The sequence below is a fragment of the Phyllostomus discolor genome, chromosome 4, assembly GCF_004126475.2.
Source record: "Phyllostomus discolor isolate MPI-MPIP mPhyDis1 chromosome 4, mPhyDis1.pri.v3, whole genome shotgun sequence".
In the NCBI taxonomy this organism is placed as follows: domain Eukaryota; kingdom Metazoa; phylum Chordata; class Mammalia; order Chiroptera; family Phyllostomidae; genus Phyllostomus; species Phyllostomus discolor.
Window position 1 is genome coordinate 191954807 of NC_040906.2, and position 22541 is coordinate 191977347.

Below are 22541 nucleotides of genomic sequence, written 5' to 3' on the forward strand. Positions count from 1 at the left end.
TGAAAAATGGCAATTGAAGGAAAGAAAATATATTTTAATCAAACATGTTTCCCAGATTCTGGCATATCTTAACATTTCAATAATTCTGTTCTTTCTAAAACCTGTCTTTGCTTAAGGAACACTCAAGCTTCAAAACTGAGATATAGTTACACAGTTTTTTTCTCCAGGGCTTCTTCAGTAGATGCCATGTATCAAGCAAAGAAACAAAAAGGGCACCACTATGAAAATGACTCTCATCATTGTAAATTGTGTTTTTGGTAGCAGGGTTTTTACTGTTTGTAATTGACAGTAGATATTTGTGTGGCTAATTGAAACACATGCTTTAATTTTTCAAATAATGTTTTTAAAAAGTATAAAGTATTATAGGAAATTCAAAAATAGAAAAGAAGCAAACTATAATTACCCATTTGTATACCCCCAACCATAACCACTAATACACGACTGAGAGACATGCTTCCTTCTAGCCTTTTTATTTTAACAACGTGTAGAGCACTGGGTTCATACTGCATAGGATCGTTTTAGGTCAATAGACCTGTAAACTGCTTGATATTATAAAAGTACACTAAAATACATAATTCTATTAAATTCCATCATGGACTTTTAACTAGAATATTTATTTTAAAATGATGTTTTTACTATAGACCTATTTTGGTATGTATTAAAATGTATTTGAACTAGCCTTCATATGAAACCAGTATTAAACGGTATTTTTGAGGAGAGCTCCTTCTCTCTCAAATCAGTTCATAATCTTTCACAATGTGTATTGTCTTAGCATAGGGCAAAATCCATTTTATCATTTAGTATTTTCACATATGTTCAGAAGGAATAGGCTGGTGTATTTTTATTTTGGATTTTTATGCATATAATAATAGTAATCTATATTAGTAATCAATACTAGCTACAGACAGACTATGCAGAAGCACCACCCTAGTGCTTTGCAGGTATTAACTTACTTAACTCCTGTTGAGCACCTGTCATATAGGTGCCATTGTCTCTCAATGTGCAGACGAAAAGACTGGAGTAGAGCAAAGTGCGAAACATATCCAAGGTCACACAGCACAGTGGAAGAGCTGGGATGGGAGCTCCATCTTCCTCCCTCTGAACCACAAGCTCAAACATCAAGGAAATAAAATGCTGTAGTCCAGAAATACAGCTTAAAATTCCATATTTGTTTGTTGTTGTATTAGACTCCCTCTCCTCAGAGGAATTGTCCTTTCCTTTGTTCCTGAATGACCCTCCTGGTAGGGAACGTGAGTAGGGTATGGGGTGTCTGAAGGGAGAAAGGCAATTGTTAATCAAAAATAGAATTACTAGTTATTATATTTAGGAATTATTTGAAAGTCACATATATTTTCAAAAATGTTACGTATAAGTAGAGCTTTCCTGAAACTGTTAGTTGTAAATTGTGGTTTGTTTGTTGTTTTTCAGTTCTAATATTAAGAAAAATACTTGTTATTAACTTGGCTGACTGTACCTCAAAGGCTGAGGTGTGAGGTCCAACCATGATTAGAGTTTAAATGGATGGGGCTTCTTTTTGCTGTTATTATCATTTGTGTAAGGTAACACAGTAGTGATAGAGGGTCCAGTGAAAGAGGGGAGTGGTGGGCAGCAGTCAATTGGTAGAGTGGTGGAGGGGCTGGGTGTATCAGACATTGTGCATCTAACTAGTCCATATCTGAGGTCAACATGTTTTATCTGTTATCATGTTTTCTCCTAGTTGCTGTGTCCCTAAGGAATCAAAAGGTTGTTTTACCCCAGACATTAGATACGTACCAGGTATCCACTGCAAAAAGTGTCTCCATTCCGGAGCTCAGTGCTTTCACACTCTGTTTTGAAGCAAACAAAATTGGCAAGGAAGACGGCGAATGGATGGCTTTCTCCTACTCAAACGCATCCTTCACACAGTTACTCAGCTTTGGAAAGGCCAAGAATGGCTACTTTCTAACTCTGTCTGGCTCACAATGCTTGCTAAACAGTGCATTACCTGTAAAGGATAAAGAAGACATTTTCACAGAAAGCTTTGAGCAGCTTTGCATTGTTTGGAATAATTCTTTGGGATCTGTGGGTGTAAGTTTCAAAAGAAATTACGAAGCAGTTCCATGTAATTCTACCATCAATAAAGTTATTTTTGGGAATGGGAAATTGTTGTTGGGCTCCGATCAAATTGAATTTGCCTCTCTAAAAGGGGACATTTATAACTTTCGACTTTGGAATTTCACCATGGACTCCAAAACGCTCTCCAACCTCAGCTGTAATGTGAAGGGGAATGTGGTCGACTGGCAGAACGACTTTTGGAATATCCCGACGGCAGCTCTGAAAGCCGAAGGCAACCTGAGCTGTGGTGAGTCTGTGGCGTATTAACTCTTTGAAGCATTGCTCTATGAATGTTTGTCAACAAAAAATTATGCATGCATTCATGAGTATATAACTACATATATGTGTATACATACATAATTACATGTGTGTAATATGCATGTGTATGTGTGGATATGTATGTATATATAGGTAGTTAGCATTAATGAGCTCTTTTTATTTTTAAAATGTTATCTGCTCAGCTATTTATGTAGGCATTTGATTACAAGCCATATTTTTTCAATCGAAGCTTTTGGTCCTGCCATTTTTAAGTTTTATTTATGTCATAAACCATCACACAGTTTTCACTACCAACAAACTATAGTTGTAATTATCATGTCTCAAATAGAACTGTTCATACCAGGCCGGAAGCAAAAGAAATTAATGGTATTGTTTTTAATCACATAGGTGATACAGTTAAAAGCTGATTTTTATCATCCTGGAATGAAATTTCCATTATGTCATTTAAATAAACAACCACCACCTAAAAGCAGTTGGTATTAAAGATCACAACTGTCCATTTAAGGAAAATCTTTGATAATCGGAAATTATCATTGCTTTCTTTGAACTTTTATTTCTATTTGTTTGAAAATGAGCTTTATCATCTGTTTCAAATACTCTATTTCTGATTGCATTTTGAGAGCCTTTAAGTATGATAGTATTGCAAGTAGCTAAATGCAAAAAAGCTTAGAGAAATAATTCTATGTAAAAATTATATTAAAATAGACATCTATCAAATATTCTCTAGTTACATAAGTCAATTTCAGAAGTCCTTATTTCAGTACAGGACTAATCAGACACAAAATGTAAAAGTTTCATCATCACTTTTGGATGTTATATGACCAAATCTAAGGTGCAGATAATATATACTTTTTAGTCACAGAGAGAATTCTCATTAAAGGATAGAAGAAGGGGCCTAATATTAAAATGTAATTTGTGTGAAACTTTGGAGCAGATTCCGTCAGAAATCTGTTCCCAATACTTTGAACTAAGTAGGACCCCTTGTGAAGACCTGAGGCCACCTCCCCAGTCCCCGTGACCTGCGTTTGCCCTTGTGGCCCGGGGAACTGCTGCCATCTGCTCTTCTGTGTGGGTAACCCATTTCTCCATGTGGTCACAACACTCCTGCAGATGTTGGGAGGCTACTGAGTGATGTCACTGGAGAGCTATTTCCTTGTGGGTTGTTGAAAAGAAGGTAAACCACGACCCCATTCCAGAAGGAGACTGTGGAACTTTGTAAGAGCTAATGGTGTTCCCCGGCTCCTCTCGGTCTGATTGGGTACAGAGCACCTTCAGGGATTCCCGAGAAGCCTTTCACTCGGTGAGGAAATTGAGAAGGTCAAGTGTGTGGGTTTGGTGTGGGCTGGTGAACTGGAGAAGCAGGCAGTGGTACACGGCCTACATCCTTAGTCGAGGGGCCTGTTTTCACCAAGTCCTCGGTCATTATGAAAAGTCCTAATACAGACCATTCAACATTTGTCTCCTTGTGGGGCACTCTGGCAACCAAAGGAATAAGAGAAAGAAAGAAAGAAAGAAAGAAAAAGAAAGAGAAAAGAATTTGGCTAGGTAGGTATGTGAATAATAGCTAGTACTTAATTTATAGTTTAATCGAATGTGCATATTATGTTCCAGGTGCTGTTGAGAGCACTGCAGCCAGGCTAACTCCTTTTCTGCAATGTAGCTCTCACAGTGTGGGTTTCATCATTTTGCAGAAGAGAAATCTGAGGCCCAAAATGCTTAAGGAGTTTAACCAGTGTCACTTCTGTGAATCAGTGGCCAAGTCAGGAATTGAACCCAGAAAGTCTGGTTTTAGAGCCGTTCATTCTTCATCAGGATACATCAGGCCACCCTTGGGCATGAGAAGGGTTGGAAAATGGGATGCAGCGCTAGGGCAGGTGGGCTGACTCTTTCCCAGGCGAGAACTCTGGAGGTCCAGGACCCATCTCTTCCGGCCAGAGAGCTTTCCGTGGGAAAACACCAGCCTTCCGGGGTGTTAAAATGGTATTTGTTTTAAATAAAATTCACAAGGTTTCTTCCCTGCAATGCTTCTTAGATGACTTAATATAATAAAATTTGAGGGACGCATTGTACAGGAACCCCTAAATCTCTCTAAGAAATCCTGTAGACCAGGGGTTGACAAACTAAGAGGGCCTATGGCAGCGTTCTGTTTCCGCAGAGTTTCACTAGAACACAGCCATGCCCTTGAGTTTTTCTTTTCTTTTTTCAGTTGTTTTTAATAGTGCCTTTAAAACTCCTTTCCCAAGCCTTAAGATTACTGGAATACATCAGGTATGTGCTCACATAGCACCGTCATCTATAAATTTCCAAAATGATTTCATTCCAAGGAGTGGCACAAGCTTACCTAATCAGTGATTTGAATTCCTTCAACTTCGATGGTGGTCTTCCTGACATTCCAAGGTGACACCGAACACCCGCGTTCCATAGATTCAGATATCCTGGACTGTTTCAGGAGTCATAACAGGAGAGGGTGAGGGAGTTTCCTGCCGTTTAATCATCAGCTTCGGGAGCTGAAGAAGCAAGTCACTTATTAACTGACAGGAAATACCTGTAACGCAGATTATATCTAAGCCTATTAGCTAAGCAAAACTTCAGTAAGTGAAAAAAAAAAAGTACGCTCTATTAACATTTTAACCTTTCCTCTTTCCCAGGATGTCATGGCTTGCTGTTTCTGGTGCTAGTATTTTCCAACAACTAATGCTCAGTACAGTGACCAATGGGAAAATAGAATTTCATGCCTGACATTCCATTGGCCTGACAATGCCTGTTAAATAGGAATTTTTATTTCAGAATCAACTTGTGATAGAAAATGAACGGAGTTTTCTAAAGGTCTATCACTAAGTAAATTTTCCTAGATAGTAGGACAGAGCTAATTACATGGAAACATCCTGTTGGTAGTTTCAAATCTGAACTATTCTAGCCTCCGTAAAATCAAGAAATGTTTCAACAATTTTAGAATTGGACTTCTTTGTTTTCCTAAACAATTTTAAGGACACTTGGGGAATATACCTCAATTAAGACATTTTCAATAGGTTTTCTTAAAAACATGGTTAATTTTATCAGCATTTTCCAGAATGAAATGCTTTATTTAGCAGCCGTTCTTTTTATTATATAGCATCATTCTTTCTCTTAGAACAATTTTAGTAAACATATTCAGTTTTATGACCTCCACAGATAGACAATTTTCTTCTCGGACTCTTTAATTATAGGTGCGAGTGTTTGCCTGTGTTATGATTCATGCTCAGGTGCTGGCCGGTGTCCACCAATTCTCACAAAGAAAGGACAATGCCTTCTCTACCAGTTTTACTTATCTTACTGCTGACCACTCTTTCCTGAGGTGTCACACAGTGTGACTCAATGAATAGTCTAAGTTCCAGCAAATTACATCTATTTAACTGGCATTAATAAGCACTTCCATCTATTAGCCACTGTGGTTATCGTGATAAGACACAATTTGTGAGTATCCACCTTCGTTGTTATTCTCTTTTAGGAATGTTTGGATTTGTACCAACTAATGTTTTCACTGCCAAGATTTTGTACTTAATTACTAAGGCGTCATCCACTCTTGGATTCCTACCCTTTCATTTTCAGTTATTACAGTTTTGTTCTTCATGGCCCCCAAACTTGGACTCCTTATTGGCTCCTTTCTTTTATCCCTAAAAAATTTTCGACCGACATTTTTAGATTACCAAATTGTATATAAACCATAAAGATCAAGTCACTTTATCTTTACAAAGGACTTTATTACTTGGAGATGCTTAAACTCTTTATGTGCATAAATGGCTCTCAGAAATAATTTTATTTGAAATCAATTTATTTACAGACAAGTTGTAAAATTCAATTTAGCACAGCTGCAAAAAAAAGAATTGAAAGAGATTATTTTCTTCCCATTGTAACTCATGCTAAGGGTTCATTGCTGTTTACTGTTATTCGGATTATCATTAAATAGAGTATGAGGTGAGTTGTTGGCCACACGGCAGGCTTTTCCCCCACAGCTCATGTAAATAAGTAGTGACTCCTTTGAGTAGCATAATTTTAGAAGAAAAACAGACGGAAAAGAAAGATTTACAGCTTCTCATCAACTGCCTGTTTTCAGTGATGACATTTTTTCAAAGAAATTTGGCTTTAAATTTTGTAGTCAATATTAAGTAAATACCTTTGAACACCTTTGTGCTACCTATAAAAATCAGGGAACATACATAGGTTACATTCTGAAATCAATTCCTTGATGATAAAGATATTACCTTTATCCAAGAGGGAGAGCTCCCCTTGCTTAACGATCCCCTGGTTTGTAAATCTGGTGGCCTAGGAAAATTGATAGTCATAGTGACTTTTTATGCAGGTATGCTGAACATGGAACTCATTAGAATTTTAAAAATTATGTGTACTTTTTATATTTTAAGTATTTATATAATTTGGTGTTTTTGTAATATAAGCTTTTCTTTTTCAAAATAATTTCCTTCTAATAAGACTCTTCATTTGTATTTGTACTATTCCCCCCAAATCACCAAATTCAATATCTGTTGCTATATGAATCATCATAAAATACTCTTTATTGAATATTTATAAAGTGTCCATTTGCTAAACTTTAAGTGCCTAAGGAGGAACAAGTGACAACTTAAGTAGCATGAAGTAAATGTTACAATTTCCCAAGAAGAGTTTGTCACATATTGAAATTTATACCTGTTAACTATAAATGACACCGACAAAATGTTAAAGAAAATCGTCAAATATCTTACTCTAACAACATAACTCTTCTGGTTTTCTTTCCTTATTCCCACCTCTGAACTTGCTGATATATTGCCGTGGACCTGGAGTTAGCGGTCAAACTCCTTTCCCACAACAATGTGCCCTTATCTCCCTCTGTCCCTGAGATACTGTATCAGCACCAGCCGTGGCCTGGGGAACCTTTGCCTGCCAACATCCTGCGCAGTGTGAGAAGCACGGGAACTCTCCATCCAAGGGTCCCCTCTCTTGCTTGTTCCACTGGCTGACATTTCCTCGGTCACTGTAAATTTGGAAAGCTTTTTGGTTTTCTGGGAGGTCCTTACTAACATCCAAGTACCTAGAGGAGAACAGAAGTCCCGCAAGAGGGGGCATAAGTTAGGTGTGTGGGGAAAAAAGAATAGGCAGAAAACTTGGAAGATAAAATTCTACCTCAGCTGTGTCCAAGGCTGCCCTCAACTTCCACCTCCGCAAATGTTCTTTTTTCATGGCACACTTGTCCAAGCAAACTTAGTGTTTCAAAGGACTCTCAGTGTTTAAAAGCCCCCCTCCCTATCTCTGCTTCCTGTCGCAGCCAAGCTTCCTTTTTTTCTTTTTTGCATTCGCCCCTCAACCAAACATTGGCAGTCTAGAGTTCACTGTTCCCATGCTCCTGAAACTCATTTCTGGAGAGCTACTACCAAAATTCCCGTGTAAAGTTAAAGGTCTCCTAAGTCTTTGTCATTCTTGACCTTTCTGGTTCACTTGCTATTGCCACACCTTCCACGAAACTGTCTTCATTTTAATTCTGTGAAACCACCTTCTACAGGAGCTATTTTCACCTGTGTAACTCTTTTAAAAAATATCAGAGCATTAAATATAGGAATGTCAATGGTTGCATCCTTGTCTCCTCTCAAAGCTGCACTCTAGCTCCAGGGTCCCAGACACAGCTTTAGCTTCTGTGGAGCACCGCCTGGCTGGACCTCTTGCAAAATCGTGCACCGCTGCCATGGACCCAGGTGTCTCATAGGCACACCACTGTTTCCATTACTGGACTTACTGGTTAGCCCACCGCACCTGAATTTGCTCTTTTTGTAGTAGTTCCTATCTATTTTTATAAGAGTATTATATAACAATATCTCAAACTGGAAACTGGAAAAACATCTTCCCGTTCTTTTTCCCTGTTTCAAAAAGTCACTGAATCCTATGCATTCTATCTTCAAACGTCTTACATCTGTCTCTTTCTGTCCATCATCATTTTATGCATGATACAAACTCTCAATCATTAGTATTATTCTTGTTTCTTGTATCTCTTCTCTTTTTAACTGATTTTGGAGCCTCAATGGCATTTTCAAACTTAAATCTAATTTTCTCACTTTGTTCTCTTAAGAGTTTAAAATGTGAGTAGCTATTTATCATTCATTCAGTAATTTATTCAGTAAACCTTGAGCACCCACCTGCTATGTGGATGGGATACACCATCATGAGAAGGACAGGGCCTCTGCACTCTGCAAGGCCCCTATCTGTCACCTGTATAGCTGACCGTTGCTGCCCAGGTTCTACAAGTATCCAGTAATGCCACGCCACTTGGGTTCCCACATCTCTTACTGCCTTCTTGGCATATGTGTTTCAGTAATTCTGTTGGCTAGAAATGTCCATCTTCATCTCTTATCCCGTAAGCAACAGAGTGACTCCTCATATTCTTCACAGTTTTTCTTTGCAATGGATTGTGCCATCCTCCCTTCTCACCAAGCTGCTGGTCACGTCCTCCTTTGGGCCACTAACCACATCAGTCAGGGAACTGTGAGGCCAGTTCCTGTTGATGCCTCTCAGAGAGCAGCAGCATTACCTCCAAGTATGCTTCGAGCCCCTGTGCCTCATTCACTATAAACAGTCAGTGAGTGTGTATTGAATAAGCATGTAAAGATCTGTCATGAGAGCTTTGTGCCAGTGAACATCACAGACACCTGTAGGGATGGGCCTTTCTGAGGTAATGTGATTCCTCGGGCCAGGTGCCTGAGGCAGTCAAAAAGGAAGAAACCATGACTCCTAAGATGCTATTAAGCTGGGGAAGCTTTCTGTTTATGCGCACCATCTATCTGGACATCTTTTGCTAGCTCATCCTTTTGTACCTGCTCTATTCACCTGTACCCTTTCCACAGGCAAGTTCAGAAAAATGTTTAAACATTAGAATGGAATCACTATTACAGAAATGCCCTTTTAAAATTGAATATATGTATCTGTGTGTGTTTGTTTTTATTCTTCTGTCTTCATTCATCATGAAATATGCTTTGGGATGTTTCACCCGTCTTCCCTCACCTCGACCTGTTCACAAAAGTCTGCTCATTGTCAGAGGGAGAGTTAGTGCGACAGGGAGAACCCACTACCCCTACTAGAAAAATCAGCTCAAAACTCGTTTCCTGTTCGGGATGAGTCAGTGAAAGCTTGAAACAGAATGACACAGAGACCAAGTTGAAATCCCAGAAACGTATTTCTGGAATTGCATATGGCATATGTTAGTGCTTAGGAGCTGAAAATGTTCGTTTTATGAGTACTCATACCCAAGTTTACTTTTGAAACTTATCTTTGATGTTTGTATTATTTCACTTACATGAATTTCCACCAGAGCTGTATAATTTATTATGTGAAAAGGCCCTGAACTTTTCACACAGACTTTTCCGTTCATGTGTGGATGGCAAGTAAATTGAGTTGAGGGTTTTGAGGGTTATTTCAACAACCTGACTTTACACTTGTGGGAAGTATGACACCAGGACTTTCAGAGACTCCCTTAATGTTAGGTAGAGTATGACTGGTGAACTCTTCTAGGGCTGCTCCTATGATACCAAATATGTGATCTGTGATTTTTTCCTGGATAATATTAAATCTGGAGTCAAACGTGTCTAATCCTCCATGTTCCTCCAGGTTCCTACCTGGTCCCGCTGCCAGCAGCAGAACTGGCCAGCTGTGCGGACCTGGGGACCCTCTGCCAAGGTAGGGAGCCAGCGTCGTCCTCTGGAGCCTCTCTGTTTTCTCCTTGCTCTTTTGCATAATGTGGTTTTTATTGTTTTAATTTTTATCTTAACCTTCTTTGGAGAAGCCAGAAGCCAGAAAAACAGAAGAATTTCTGGATGTGTTTTAGTTGCGTGGGTGCACAGGACAGACAATGTGGAGAAAGAATGCATTCACATACTGGATGACCACAGTTCCATAAAACACTGAGTTTTTTAGATGTGAATGATTATGTGAATGATTATAACTAAGGGTTGATTTCATGTTTTCCCCTCTGTGTCTTCTCATGAATATTGCAAAGGTCCAGTATAAATTCAGTCATACAGTGTTTTAAAAAAGGATTAATATATAAAAATCTAGGTGAAAAGTTAAGTTGAATATTCAGTTAAATTTAAGACAAAGACATGAGACAATTTATGATATGCAATATACCAAATAGTGGTTATACTGAATTAGTATTAATATAATTTTATTAATCATAATGCATAATGACTATATTATGATCAGCATTCCAATTACATATGATCGACTAAACAGTTGCATGCTAAATAATGTGTAATTAAAGTCCCTTAGGTTTTAAAATAATAATGTATTTTGCTTTAATTTTATTATTGCTCTTCCTGATTTCCCATGATCCATTTTTCATTCGTTCATTCTATTACGTACTTCTTTGAAGTAGCATGTTCTATAAACCACACTAAGAATCATGATCATGCCCTTTGTAAAAGCTGGATCTCTTATCAGGAGGAATATGGCAGAGGGTAGAAGTGAGAATAAATGGATGGGAACTGAGGTTTCTTCTGCAGTTCCAGTGTGGGAGTGGGGCTGTGCTTCGTTATTATCTTATTTCCTTTCTGAGACATGATCCTTGATGTTATCAATGGATACCTTATGAAAATAAAATTATTACATAGTTTCCATGAACTCAGTGTAGTTTAAAAGTAATTATATGAAAGAAAAAAAAAGCACTTTTGCCTAGTTCAAGATGTAAAAGTTCTTAAAGGTTAGTTATTGTAGTTTTTCTTCTAATCTGAGATACCTATTATTCCATTTCCTTGGGTCACAGGACAAGAAGCCCAGCTATTTTTTTTTCCCTCCTGTGTCCTCAGTGACCAAAAAACCATTTTCCTGTTTATCAATGCGTTTTGCATTGAGACAAATGTAACTGACAGTTCATAATTTGTTTAAAAGACCTCAACAAGAATCCCCATTTTAAGTATTACATATTACATTGAAGTGGAAAAATTTTTAGTTAAGAATGCATACTTTGGAAATAAATGCATATTTTGAATCAAGGAATTTAGTATTGTCTAATGACCCTTTAGAAGGTAATTCCTTGTGCATTCACTTAAATGTTTTAAATTGAGGTAATTTTAAACATTAGAGATGCATAACAAATGGTTTTTGTCCTTTGGATGCACATTTAATACAAACGTACTCCTAGGATAAACTAAAGGACAATTACGTGTATGGGCATTTTCCTAGTCATACAGGGGTTGGCAAAAGTAGATTTGTAGTTGTTCATATGGAAAAAGACATGCAAGTTACGATTATTACTAGAGCTTCATTAACTCTGTTTCTCATACTTACAACTGTAAACTTACTTTTGCCCCACCCTGTATAGCTCCTTCAGAATTCCTTCAAAAATGTTATCAAAGCACTGCGTAAGGATTTAATCTTTGAGAGCCTGAAGAATACCAGAAGTGCATCTATGGCATAATGCTTTAAAAATGTGCCCCAGAAGGCTTGTCTCTATGGAATCCATTTTGTCCATCACCGTTTAGTAAAGATGTTGGGTCCTTTAAATAATTGATTTAGTCAATACATTTTATTCTCTTTAATTTTACTATATATTTATCTTCTCAAGGAGAAATACATTTTTCTCTGAGATTTGTTTCTCTATTCTCAGTGAATCAGGAAGACTAACTTAGTTCAGATCATTTTCAAGCTGTCGGGTGCTGTCGAGACCGACTTCTGTAACTTTTTCTTTTTACAAACTTAGGAAACTTGAGTTCTGGAAAATTTCAGTCATTCTCAGCATGCCTGTCAGCCTGTTAATGGCAGACCTAGGCCTAGAATCTGAAAGTTCTTCCTCCATTCCTTTTATGCCAGATACAGACCCTTGCAATGTGGTACCAAAGGCTGCGTGAACTGATTCTTAATGTGCTGTAGAAAGCATCGCTTTAGTTTATGCATTATAACCTTAGAGTCTGTGATAGTTATTGGCAAGAAATAGTTGGCATTCCTCCTCCATGTATTGTCATGAATTAATGATAGATTGCTTATCCGTATTAACTGTCATGTGCTTCTTGCAAAATTAAAATTGCATCTTTCTCATCTTTATTAGCAGCTACTGTAAACTCTCCTAGTGCTACACCACCTACTGTCACCACTAACATGCCTGTTACTAATAGAATCCATAAACAAAGGAATGGTAAGAAATTATTACCTTTTACATTTGTAGTATGTCTCATGTGACAAAAAAAAAGTCTTTTAAGGTGGAAAGAGCTAATGTTTCAACAAAGTTCCTGTTATTGAAATCAACCAGTATCTTTGCAACACTAGGAAAAGAAATAAATAGCACTTGGTTTTCCTGAGTCCCTCTTTCTAATGACCAGTGGAATGAGTTCATGTCCAGTATTGCTCCTCTGTACTTTCAGCTAAAATTTCTTTCTGAAGAAGTTTTATGAGAAAGGCTTTAATTATTTCATTTAATTAAAAGGAATGAATTTATATTATACTAAAGACCTCAGAAAAAAATTATTTGTGGTATTTTGTCAGATTATTCTCTTCAGGAAACTACTTTTTTAAGCTTTTATAATTTCAAAAAGCTAATTTTAGTAATTTGATGAAAGCCAAATTTAAGTTGAATATATGTGACATTTAAATCATTTTATATGGCAATAATTTGCTCTCGGCTTCTGTTTATTGAAGAACAATGGTTAAAACACGATTGTCCATCAACTAAATCATAATCCGTTTTTTTGACTGAGCTGAGAGAGGGAGTGAGAGAGAGAAGCAGCGATTTGTTGTTCCACTGAGTTATGCATCCGTTTATTGACTCTTACAGGTGCCCTGTCCAGAGATCAAACCCACAACCTTGGCGTATTGGGATGATGCTCTAGCTAAATGAGCCACCCAACTAGGGTGTAAATTAATTCTTTTTCTTGCCCGAGGATATGTTTATTGATATTTTTGATGGGGGCAGAAAGAGACACATCAATATGATAGAGAAACATCGATCAGTTTCCCCTCATCTGCCCCCTGGCCCTGCACTGGGGACCAAATTTGTGTATACCTTGACCATGGATCAAACCCATGACCTTTTGGTGTCTGAGATAATACTCCAACCAACTGAGCCACCGGGCCAGGGCATGAATCAATTTTTAGTTGAAAAATGTTCAAGTAACTACCAATACATCTTGCCTTTTTTCTTTCTTATATACTTTTTTATTTATATTATTTGCAGTTTTCAAATGTAGCAGTTATGTAAAACAAGCCGGGGACATGCCTGGTGAACTGAGCTGTTAGTTAACGTGTTGCCTATACAGACCACATACATAGACTTTTGGTAATTCAGAGTAAGTAATTTCAGTTTCTTCTGAAAAAGAGACATTCCAGTTAGGTGACCTCACCATTGCCTCGAGTACAGTAATATTCTCAAATATGAGGTATTAGGAACAAAGGAATTGTCTCAACTCCAGTCATTTACGTTGTGAGGCCAAGACATCTGTATTATATCACCAGGGACAGAAACCCGGAGAAAAGAAACCCACATAGTTCATTTTTTCTTTCGGCTTCGGGGTTACATCAACTTCCTCTGAAAGAATGTTTAAATTGGAAGTACGGAATATTTTACATGAAATGTAAAGGGTTATAAAGACATCAATTCAGGGAAGTGTTTATGGTTATTCTGGTAGTTACACCAAGGAGATTTATGATGGAGCAAAAATTCCAGCAACCCCCAAGAAAGCAACAGCAGCTGAAGTTTCCAGTGCATATTTCACATGGACGCCAGCCAGTAGATGGGAATATTATAATTCTAACGAAGTATTTCGCTCTTTGTATGAACATACAAAGAGCCTCTGTGGCATTCTCCCTCCAGGACTGGCACATCCTCTGCTGCCCAAGAACATTTATGTGACGCGTCAGAGGCCTTGCCTCGGTGGAGCAGAGCTGTATCCACTCAGCCGTGTCATTTCTGACATTCTTGAAGAGAGCCTTGTTTAGTTCATCTCTCTCTGCGTCATAGCCTCCAGTGGAGTTTCAACAAAGCAAGCAAATGTTAGAAGCAGTTAAATGGTTGGACTTGACCACATTAAAGAACAAAATGCTAATTCAGATGATTCTTGATAAAAATATAATACTAGCATTTGAAAATATTTTAAAACATTCATAGCTTGTCATGTAGTGGCCATATTCTCAGAACTGTATACTCAAATTTGCGCATCTTTTTTTTTTCACCACATCCTTGAGCCACCTCTTCTCTCCATTTCATAGTTTTTTTTCCTAAGTTGGCTTACTTTTTTACCGAAACGTTTTTATTTGCATGGGAAAATTGATATCACCATTGTAAAATGAAACCATAACAACTTATTTTAAAATAGAAGTGAAGATAAACATAATAAAAGCAATGTTATTGGAGTGTCCCTATATCCTATTGCTTTCTTACATCTCAGCGCCTGAAGCCTTTATCATCTCTTTAAAAGGGCGTAGTAACGAAGTGTTATGGATAGATAATAATCTAAATAAGACTTTTGATGCAATCAAATTGGAAGTAATTGCAAAGGGAATTACTTGTTTACCTTGTGAATAAATGGGATTTCATGTTATATCCCGGACTAAGATCACTCACACGCTGTCAACAAGTTCCAATGTACTTTTTTTATTCCTCGGGAAACCGATGCAGTAAACATTCTCAGGCCTCTGATCTGATACACAGGGTGGGGCAAAAGTAGGTTTACAGTTGCTCATATGCAAAATAATACAATCATGAGTAACTACTAATACAAGAATAAACTCTGTGTTTCACATACAACTGTAAATCTGCTTTTGCCCACCCCATACGAGAGAATCTATTTTGTTTCCTGTAAGAAAGAGAGGCACAACTATCCTTCTACCTTATCTGGTTTTTAAACTCTGGACTACCAAATGAGGGGAGAGGGATTCAAACTGGTTGACAGTCAGAGGTATTTCTTCAGTGTACTGTATCAATTAAATGTGCTTTCCTGGCTTTCACGAATGTTCCTATTTTTCTGTGCCAAGTTCTTTTTGTTGTTTTCAATGGGATTTTTATCTGATACCTCAGACTATATACTAAGAAACTCTTACCTTGTAAGCTACTTTTCATAAAACAGATATTTCAGGAAATAATGGATAATCTAGGCATTTCCACAAATAACTTTTAGCCTTTTCTATTCCCAATAAAAGCTCTTTGACCGATTATTGTTGTCATGCAAAATTCTACTTTCTATACTTGAAGCATCACCATAGTGCTACTGAATATTTTAACTTTTGCGAGGTCAGCAAAGTTAATTCCAAGTAAGGAGCTAACTTTGTCAGTATTTATTATGGTTCTAAAAGCTAAGCTTACAAGTACAAATTGTAACACGGCTTCCGGTGTCTCACACACATTTAGCAATCGGATGAAAATTCTGCCTCAGGTGTCTGTGTGGATGCGACAGTCAGTCTGGCTCCGCACGCCGGGTGTCACTGAGGACCATGAGGATGAGATGAGTGGGACTGCAGTCGTGTCCACATGCCACTGTCACACTACAGTTGTCTCTCACTGCTTCAGAGAAAGAGTCTTGAACCTAAGTGAACATTTCCTTTATATTTTAACATCTATCCTTTCAAATATATATTTATTTTTATTTTTTAAACTAATTTTTTAAAAGATTTTATTTATTTATTTTTAGAGACAGGGAAGGGAAGGAGAAAGAGAGGGAGGGAAACATCAGTATGTGGTTGCCTTTCATGACCCCCTTTGGGGGACCTGGCCCACAACCCAGGCATGTGCCCTGACTGGGAATTGAACCGGTTGACCCTTTGGTTCGCAGGCCCATGCTTAATTCACTGAGTTGCACCAGCCAGGGCAAAATATATACTTTAAAATCTACCTTTCAAAACTGCATTTCACAGCCTTGACTATAGAGTAGATAAAGTAATGTCATTTCTGTATTTTCCCAGAAACTCCAAAAAGAGTGTTAAGAAGACAAAAAGGAAAAATTAATTGGAGAGAAACTTTCAGGCAGGAATGAGGTTTTTTAATGCCACATATGTAATGGCAAGTCATAATTTCTGCTTCAAAGTCCTGCATGGCTGGAAGAGTTACCCAATTGGAAGAGAGAGATATTCTTAAATACTTTTTTCCAGTAGAAATGTCTTCTTCTGTCCTGGACGCCACTATTAGGACAATACGTTCATCCTGCCAAGTCTCTGGAACATAGGAAGATTTGTGAATAGCTTTTCTACCGAGACACTGTGGGAGCCGTAACATATATGGGAGGAGACAGCTTGGCCGCAAGGATGACAGGGAGCAGCTTGCATCCGTGTGTCTTAACTGTGCCTTTTCCATCGGCCATGCGGGAGCCGGATATTTGGCTGCAGTTCAAAACCCTTTCCACCAGCCCTTCAGTGGACATTTAATGTTACTTTGACAGTTCACTCTTGGCCATTTCTCATTATTACATGTTGATTACATGATTCAAAATGTTTAAGTATAACAAGTAGCCTCTGCTGAGTAGTTCTGAGCTAATTATAAAAATACCGCATTCCGAGGCTTCTGAAGAGAGACTACTTTATAACAATCCATAGCATATGAAAATCTGTAGCACAGGATGCTAGGGGCTTTTTGGTATATTCACATATTTCACTTGCTTTAAGCAGCACAATTCTAAAAAGAGTACTATATTTATGAATTGATTTAGGCTGCCTCTGATATTGCATGTCTTTCTTGTTTATAAAAACAGTGAGTTGAAAAAAAGTGAGGTAGGTAATATTTAAAATATAAAGAAAAATATCTTAAACATGGGGATGCCTCTATAAGATTTCAGAAATGCCAGTGAGTAAAAGCACTGATTTTTAGTATTTTGCAGTATTTTCCTGAGAGGTAAAGAGTTCTACTGTTTAATAACCAACGAGTGCTTTAGGTCCCCCTCTAGTGGTGGCTTCTCGGGACTCTGCTGGCTTCAGTGAACGTTCACAGAGCACCTTAGGGCCCCAAGGAAACACAGAATCTGGGACCTCTGCGATTTGAACTTCCTCTCAGTCATTCCGAATGTTCATGATTTGATATGATGAGATCTAAAGTGTGAGGAAGGTTATTTTTCTCCAAATTAGTATTATTTGTTTTGAACATCTTTCTCTAAATCTTTTCATTTAGAGTATTTTTAAAGGAATATCCATTCAAGATCATTAAAATACCTAAAGACTTTAGTTTTAGAAGCGGACATAACATAATCTGCATAAACTAACCTCATTCGGGCCTGTACCAATTTCATGTATTTATATTACATTCTGGAGTGGCTTCACTTTTTTTTTCCATGAGATTTACAATCCATATACTAGAAAAACATTCCTTTAATAGTTAGACTGCAGTTTGCACATTGGTAAATTTGGGAATTTCCAGAAGCATCCTTTTGTACTTTGTTCTGCATTGCCTCCTCAAAGTCTTTATTAAATCTATTTCTCATTCTTGTTTTAATTATATATTCCTACATTTTCTGTGCATATTTTACTTAAGACATACCAAAACAGAGCATGAAGAAAGATGACTGACAATAACACAGACTCAAATGTTTTTTTCTCGCAGTAATCTGTCATATTTTAGTAAGGTGCCCTGTAACAGGCAGCTACAGAAATTTAGCAGATCCTGGCTGGTGATGATTTGTGTCTGTGTGTGTATCACACTACTTTAAAGATTGTCCCTGAAAGTAAAGAGCAGAATTTTCTCTGATATTGCTTTCTTTCTTAAAGCAACTAATTGAAATTTTATCTGCAAATATTGTTCTTTTTCCCCTACTGAGGTACAAAAGACTTCATTTATGGAATTTTGATGAAAAATCGAGTGACTTCCAACCTAATACCTTAGCAGAAGTGAATGCTTTGAGAGGGAAAGAAATGAAAGAGAGAATGAGGGGCAGAGGGAGGAAGAGATGGAAGCCTGCCCTTTTCTGACTTACCACCTGCCCATCGCCTCTCTCGTTTGACCTGCCAAAGTCTGTGTGCAAAAAGAAAGGGTATTTTCTTATTACAAGAAATCAAAGTGTACATGAAAACACCACCCCTTTATAGACCATGGACAGCAGAAATATATAAAACATAAAAACACAAAGAAACACTTTAGGAGCAATGAATTAATTGTCTGTAAGAGTAAACTAATCAATAACTTTCTAAGAAATTGCAAAGTTTAGTGAGCACAAAGTAAAAATGTCTCAGAAGTTTTCTATACCTAGGTAGGCATTTCTGTTAACCTGTATGAAATTATGTGATTGTAAATTTACATTGATAATTATATGATTAAAAATGTAATATTATAAAATGTAATTAATGGGCTAAATCCTATTTCCAATGGACAGATGGAATTATCTATAGAATTTCCTTAGTGATTCAAAACATCCTTCGTCACCCTGAGGTAAAAGTACAGAGCAAGGTGGCAGAATGGGTAAGTGAACCTGGACAATTTCTTTTTTGGGTTTTACACTGTTAACCTCTGGAAATCTGGAAAGCCCCCACTGCTTTCTGATCTTGATCCACAGATCATACAGATACATAGAACTGTACAGATACGGTTCACTAGAAATGTATAAATCAGTTAGTAAGTGAGGTATTATGCTTATGCATAGAAAGAGAGCTGCTTTTGAAAAAAGGACAAGAAAATAAGGAGCCTACAGAATAATATTGAATGTAAACTATAAAAATAAATTTAAAATTTGAAAAAGAAAAAAAAAGAAAATGCCACACAAATGGAAATGTGTGTTGGTGAGTATCTTTATCTACTATTGCATGCATATATTTTCAGCACTGTTTTTGAAAGTATATTTCTTATTTTATTATTTAATTGTTGGAATATTTTTGAGCCAGAACCAAATGTACAAAAAGATAACAGAGCAGGTCCTCGAATAATGCTATTTCATTCGTCATCGTTTTGTTAGAAAGTCAACGAGATGCCATAGGTACTTAAGTCTTTCTTACATCAAGTAGCCAGTGATACCATTAACATCACCACACATTGTTTGGCTTCAAGTCGCAGAAGCTGTCGATGACTTCAGGGAAAGGCTCACAGTGTCGTGAAAATCTTTCATCCATCCTTGTCCATCCTTGTGGCTTATCTGCCTGGAGATGACCCTGGAAACCACTGTCACTTTTTTTGGCTGGGGGTGGGGGGGCTCCAGAATTTGTTTCTGCATATAAAAGAAAATAAGACTATTTTATCCTTTCTACACTAAAAGTAACATAGTTTACACACCATTCTATACTGTACTTATTTTTGTTATTGCCAGATTTGCCACATCAGTACATGGAGACATTCTTTATCTTTTTTTTTTAAACACTATGTAGGGTTCCAGTATGTGTCTGACATTTTTTAAATCTTTTGTTGATAGATATTTAGGATGTAATTTACTTATATTATATTGATGAAAATTTTAGTAATTTCCAATTTTAAAAACTTTAATGTTTTTTATTACACATACAACACATGGATATTTTTCAGTTTTGCTTCCTCATAACCATCTCAAAAATTTTATTTCTCAAAGATTTTCATTAGTTCTTTATTTTTTCCTATGTATGGTATACTATCGGTCTTTGTATTACTTTTTATATATAATACTATTATAGTTCAAACAGTTGTTGTGAATAAAGTTACTTGCATATGCACTCTGAAGTAAGAAACATGGATTTTCTTGTAGGTGTGTAGTAATAAATGTGTCTTTGGTGTCAAAAGGAAGTTAAACCACACCTTGAGGATAGTGGTGACAATATAATACTTTATATATGAGGGGGGACCTCAAAAAATCTAGAATTTCTTTATAAAAACTATTTATTAAACATGTATTTATTCTTACATGTTTAAAGTTCGTTAACCTTCAAAGTACTCTCCATTTGATGCAATACCTAGACATTTCTGAACTCGTCGATTTTGATGAATTTTAGTGCTTCTACCAATTTTTGTTTGTTTCACATCTCCCACATTGGCATAATGTTTCCCTTTGAGGCCTTTTTTCATCCAGGGAAACAAGAAAAAAGTCTTTGGGCGAGATCAGGTGACTAGGGAGGAGGGTGCACGGGGGACACAGCATTTCTGGTCAAAAACTGCCGAACACTCAGCACGGTGTGGACAGATGTGCTTGTAAACCACCCGTCATGAAATGGGCAAATGTGTTGAAAGAGTCTTCAAAAAAAAAATTCACTGAAGTTGAACGTAGCCTCTCACAGCAACACCAACTGGTGCACTGATCCAGGTGGGCTCCTAGAACACTCCCCTAGTGGGGGAAGCCTGGGCAACAAGGGGCCCACCTTCCAGGAGATAATTCCAGTGTTTCCTGAATCCCCCCCTTGTACATATATCATATTTGAATAATAGGAAAACAGTCTTATTTTTATAAGCAACACCCTTTAAAACAAGTTGACCACAGGAAACAATAGTATTTAATTAACAACTCTGCTACAAAATTGGTGATAAAAGTGAAATCCTCTAATAGGAGTCAAAGAAAAACACTACTGCTGACTTAGGGAATGACACATTCACGTCAGTAATTAATTTAAGCACTAGAAGGTGTTTAATTCCTAAGCAGACAGCCGTCTTTACAGAAGGAGTGTATTATTGCATACCATTTTCTCTCCAGCATTGTTCTTTTTGTTTTGTTTTTTTAACCTCAGAATGTTTTCAAAACATAGAACTCTATTTTCATTCTCAAATAAACCATATTTAATGTTAGGAGTCTCAAAAATTAGCATTCACTGGACAGTCTGCTGTAGAGAGGTATAATTTTATGTTTATGTTCATTTCATGCATGCGTTTTGGCGCAGGATCATTCTCATCTAAAGCCGAGCTTTCCTGGACACTGTCAGTCTAAGGTGCAAGATACCGAAGGAGACACCTGATACCATAGAAAATATAAGTGGTGTTCCTGGTTCATATTACTACTGCTCACAATTTAAAGCTAGTTTGACACTTTTTGCCAGAATTTCCTAGAATTGACATTCAGTTTTGGAATGCTTACAAGTAAAGCCAAATCTGCTTATGAAACATGACCTAAAAAATCATTTAGAAGTTTGTGTGTATATATATACACACACACACATACATATATATATATGATTTTCACATCAGTGAGATAATCCTGCTTTGTGATTTTATTAGACAATGCATCATGAAAATTTATTATTTATATTGAGAAGAATTCATTTCTTCATTACAGAGTTTTCTGTTGGGACCTAAAAAGACTGTTAAATAACCAAATAATAATTAACATAGTTCTTAAAAATCTTGAATTTAGTTTTTGTTTGTTTTAAGGTTTATATTGTTGGCTTATAATTTGTCTTACTGCTAACATTTTTATGAGATGATAAATTACTAGAAAAACATGTGTTCTTGCACCTTGGTGTCTATTGAATGAAGAATACAAAAGGTGTTTATGGTGCTAATCTCCCCTATGTACCCTCTTACAACTAATTTCTCAGTGTTATGACTAACTGTGGCCCATGACAATATGAGCTACAGAGGAAAGTATAGTGTTTCCAGACAGACAAACTTGGGTTATGATCTGGGATCTGCTTTTTCTTACTTGGGTAACCTTGGGCAAGCTATTTCATCTCTGGGAAGCTCAGTTTCTTCATTTAAAAGACAGCAGGGGCAGATAATACCTATCTCATTAGTTGTTTGGGGATTGAAAGAAATAACATTTGTAAAGTTCTTGGCATACTATAATCCAGTAACTCTTATCTTTACCTTTCTTTCACTCCTCTGGCTCTGGGATTTTCCCAGGGTCTTAGTCCAATAACAACTTATCTTTTGGGAGGGAAGAAACTTGATTCAGGTTTTTTTAAGTGTTACCAAAACTCACCCTTTCTCATTGTATTTTTCAGCTCAATTCAACCTTCCAAAACTGGAACTACACTGTTTATGTAGTTAATATCAGGTAAATGATCAGGTGAATTATTTGGAAAATAAAAAGTATTATCTAATTTTATACTACTCTTTCTCTGATTATACCTACACACATAAGCACACACATACACATGTACCATTTTCATAATCTTTCTAAAAACAATTCTATATTATGTTATTTGCTCAAAAGTATCAATTTACAGCCACAGTTTAAAAAAATATTTTGATCTCAGATCCTAATCATTTTATTTTTAAATGTAGCCTATCTCCCAACATGTATTTGTGATTTTAAGTAAATCACATATATGTGTGTGTGTATTACTTAACTAATATATTATTTGTTATA

The 22541-nt window shown here is 36.9% G+C and overlaps 1 protein-coding gene across 5 annotated transcripts in view; it reads left to right on the forward strand.

The window, feature by feature from the left end:
• The window catches only part of ADGRG6 (adhesion G protein-coupled receptor G6), a 132679-nt gene that overhangs the window by 64685 nt on the left and 45453 nt on the right, over positions 1 to 22541 (forward strand). For 3 of the 5 annotated variants that reach the window (XM_036024790.1, XM_036024789.1, XM_028510078.2), the window contains 5 exons: positions 1718 to 2341; positions 9997 to 10065; positions 12431 to 12517; positions 18663 to 18748; positions 22174 to 22226. In XM_036024790.1, the coding sequence (XP_035880683.1) occupies positions 1718 to 2341; positions 9997 to 10065; positions 12431 to 12517; positions 18663 to 18748; positions 22174 to 22226 (919 nt within the window). The remainder of the gene's footprint in view (positions 1 to 1717; positions 2342 to 9996; positions 10066 to 12430; positions 12518 to 18662; positions 18749 to 22173; positions 22227 to 22541) is intronic. The other 2 variants (XM_036024791.1, XM_036024792.1) reach the window with 2 other exon arrangements.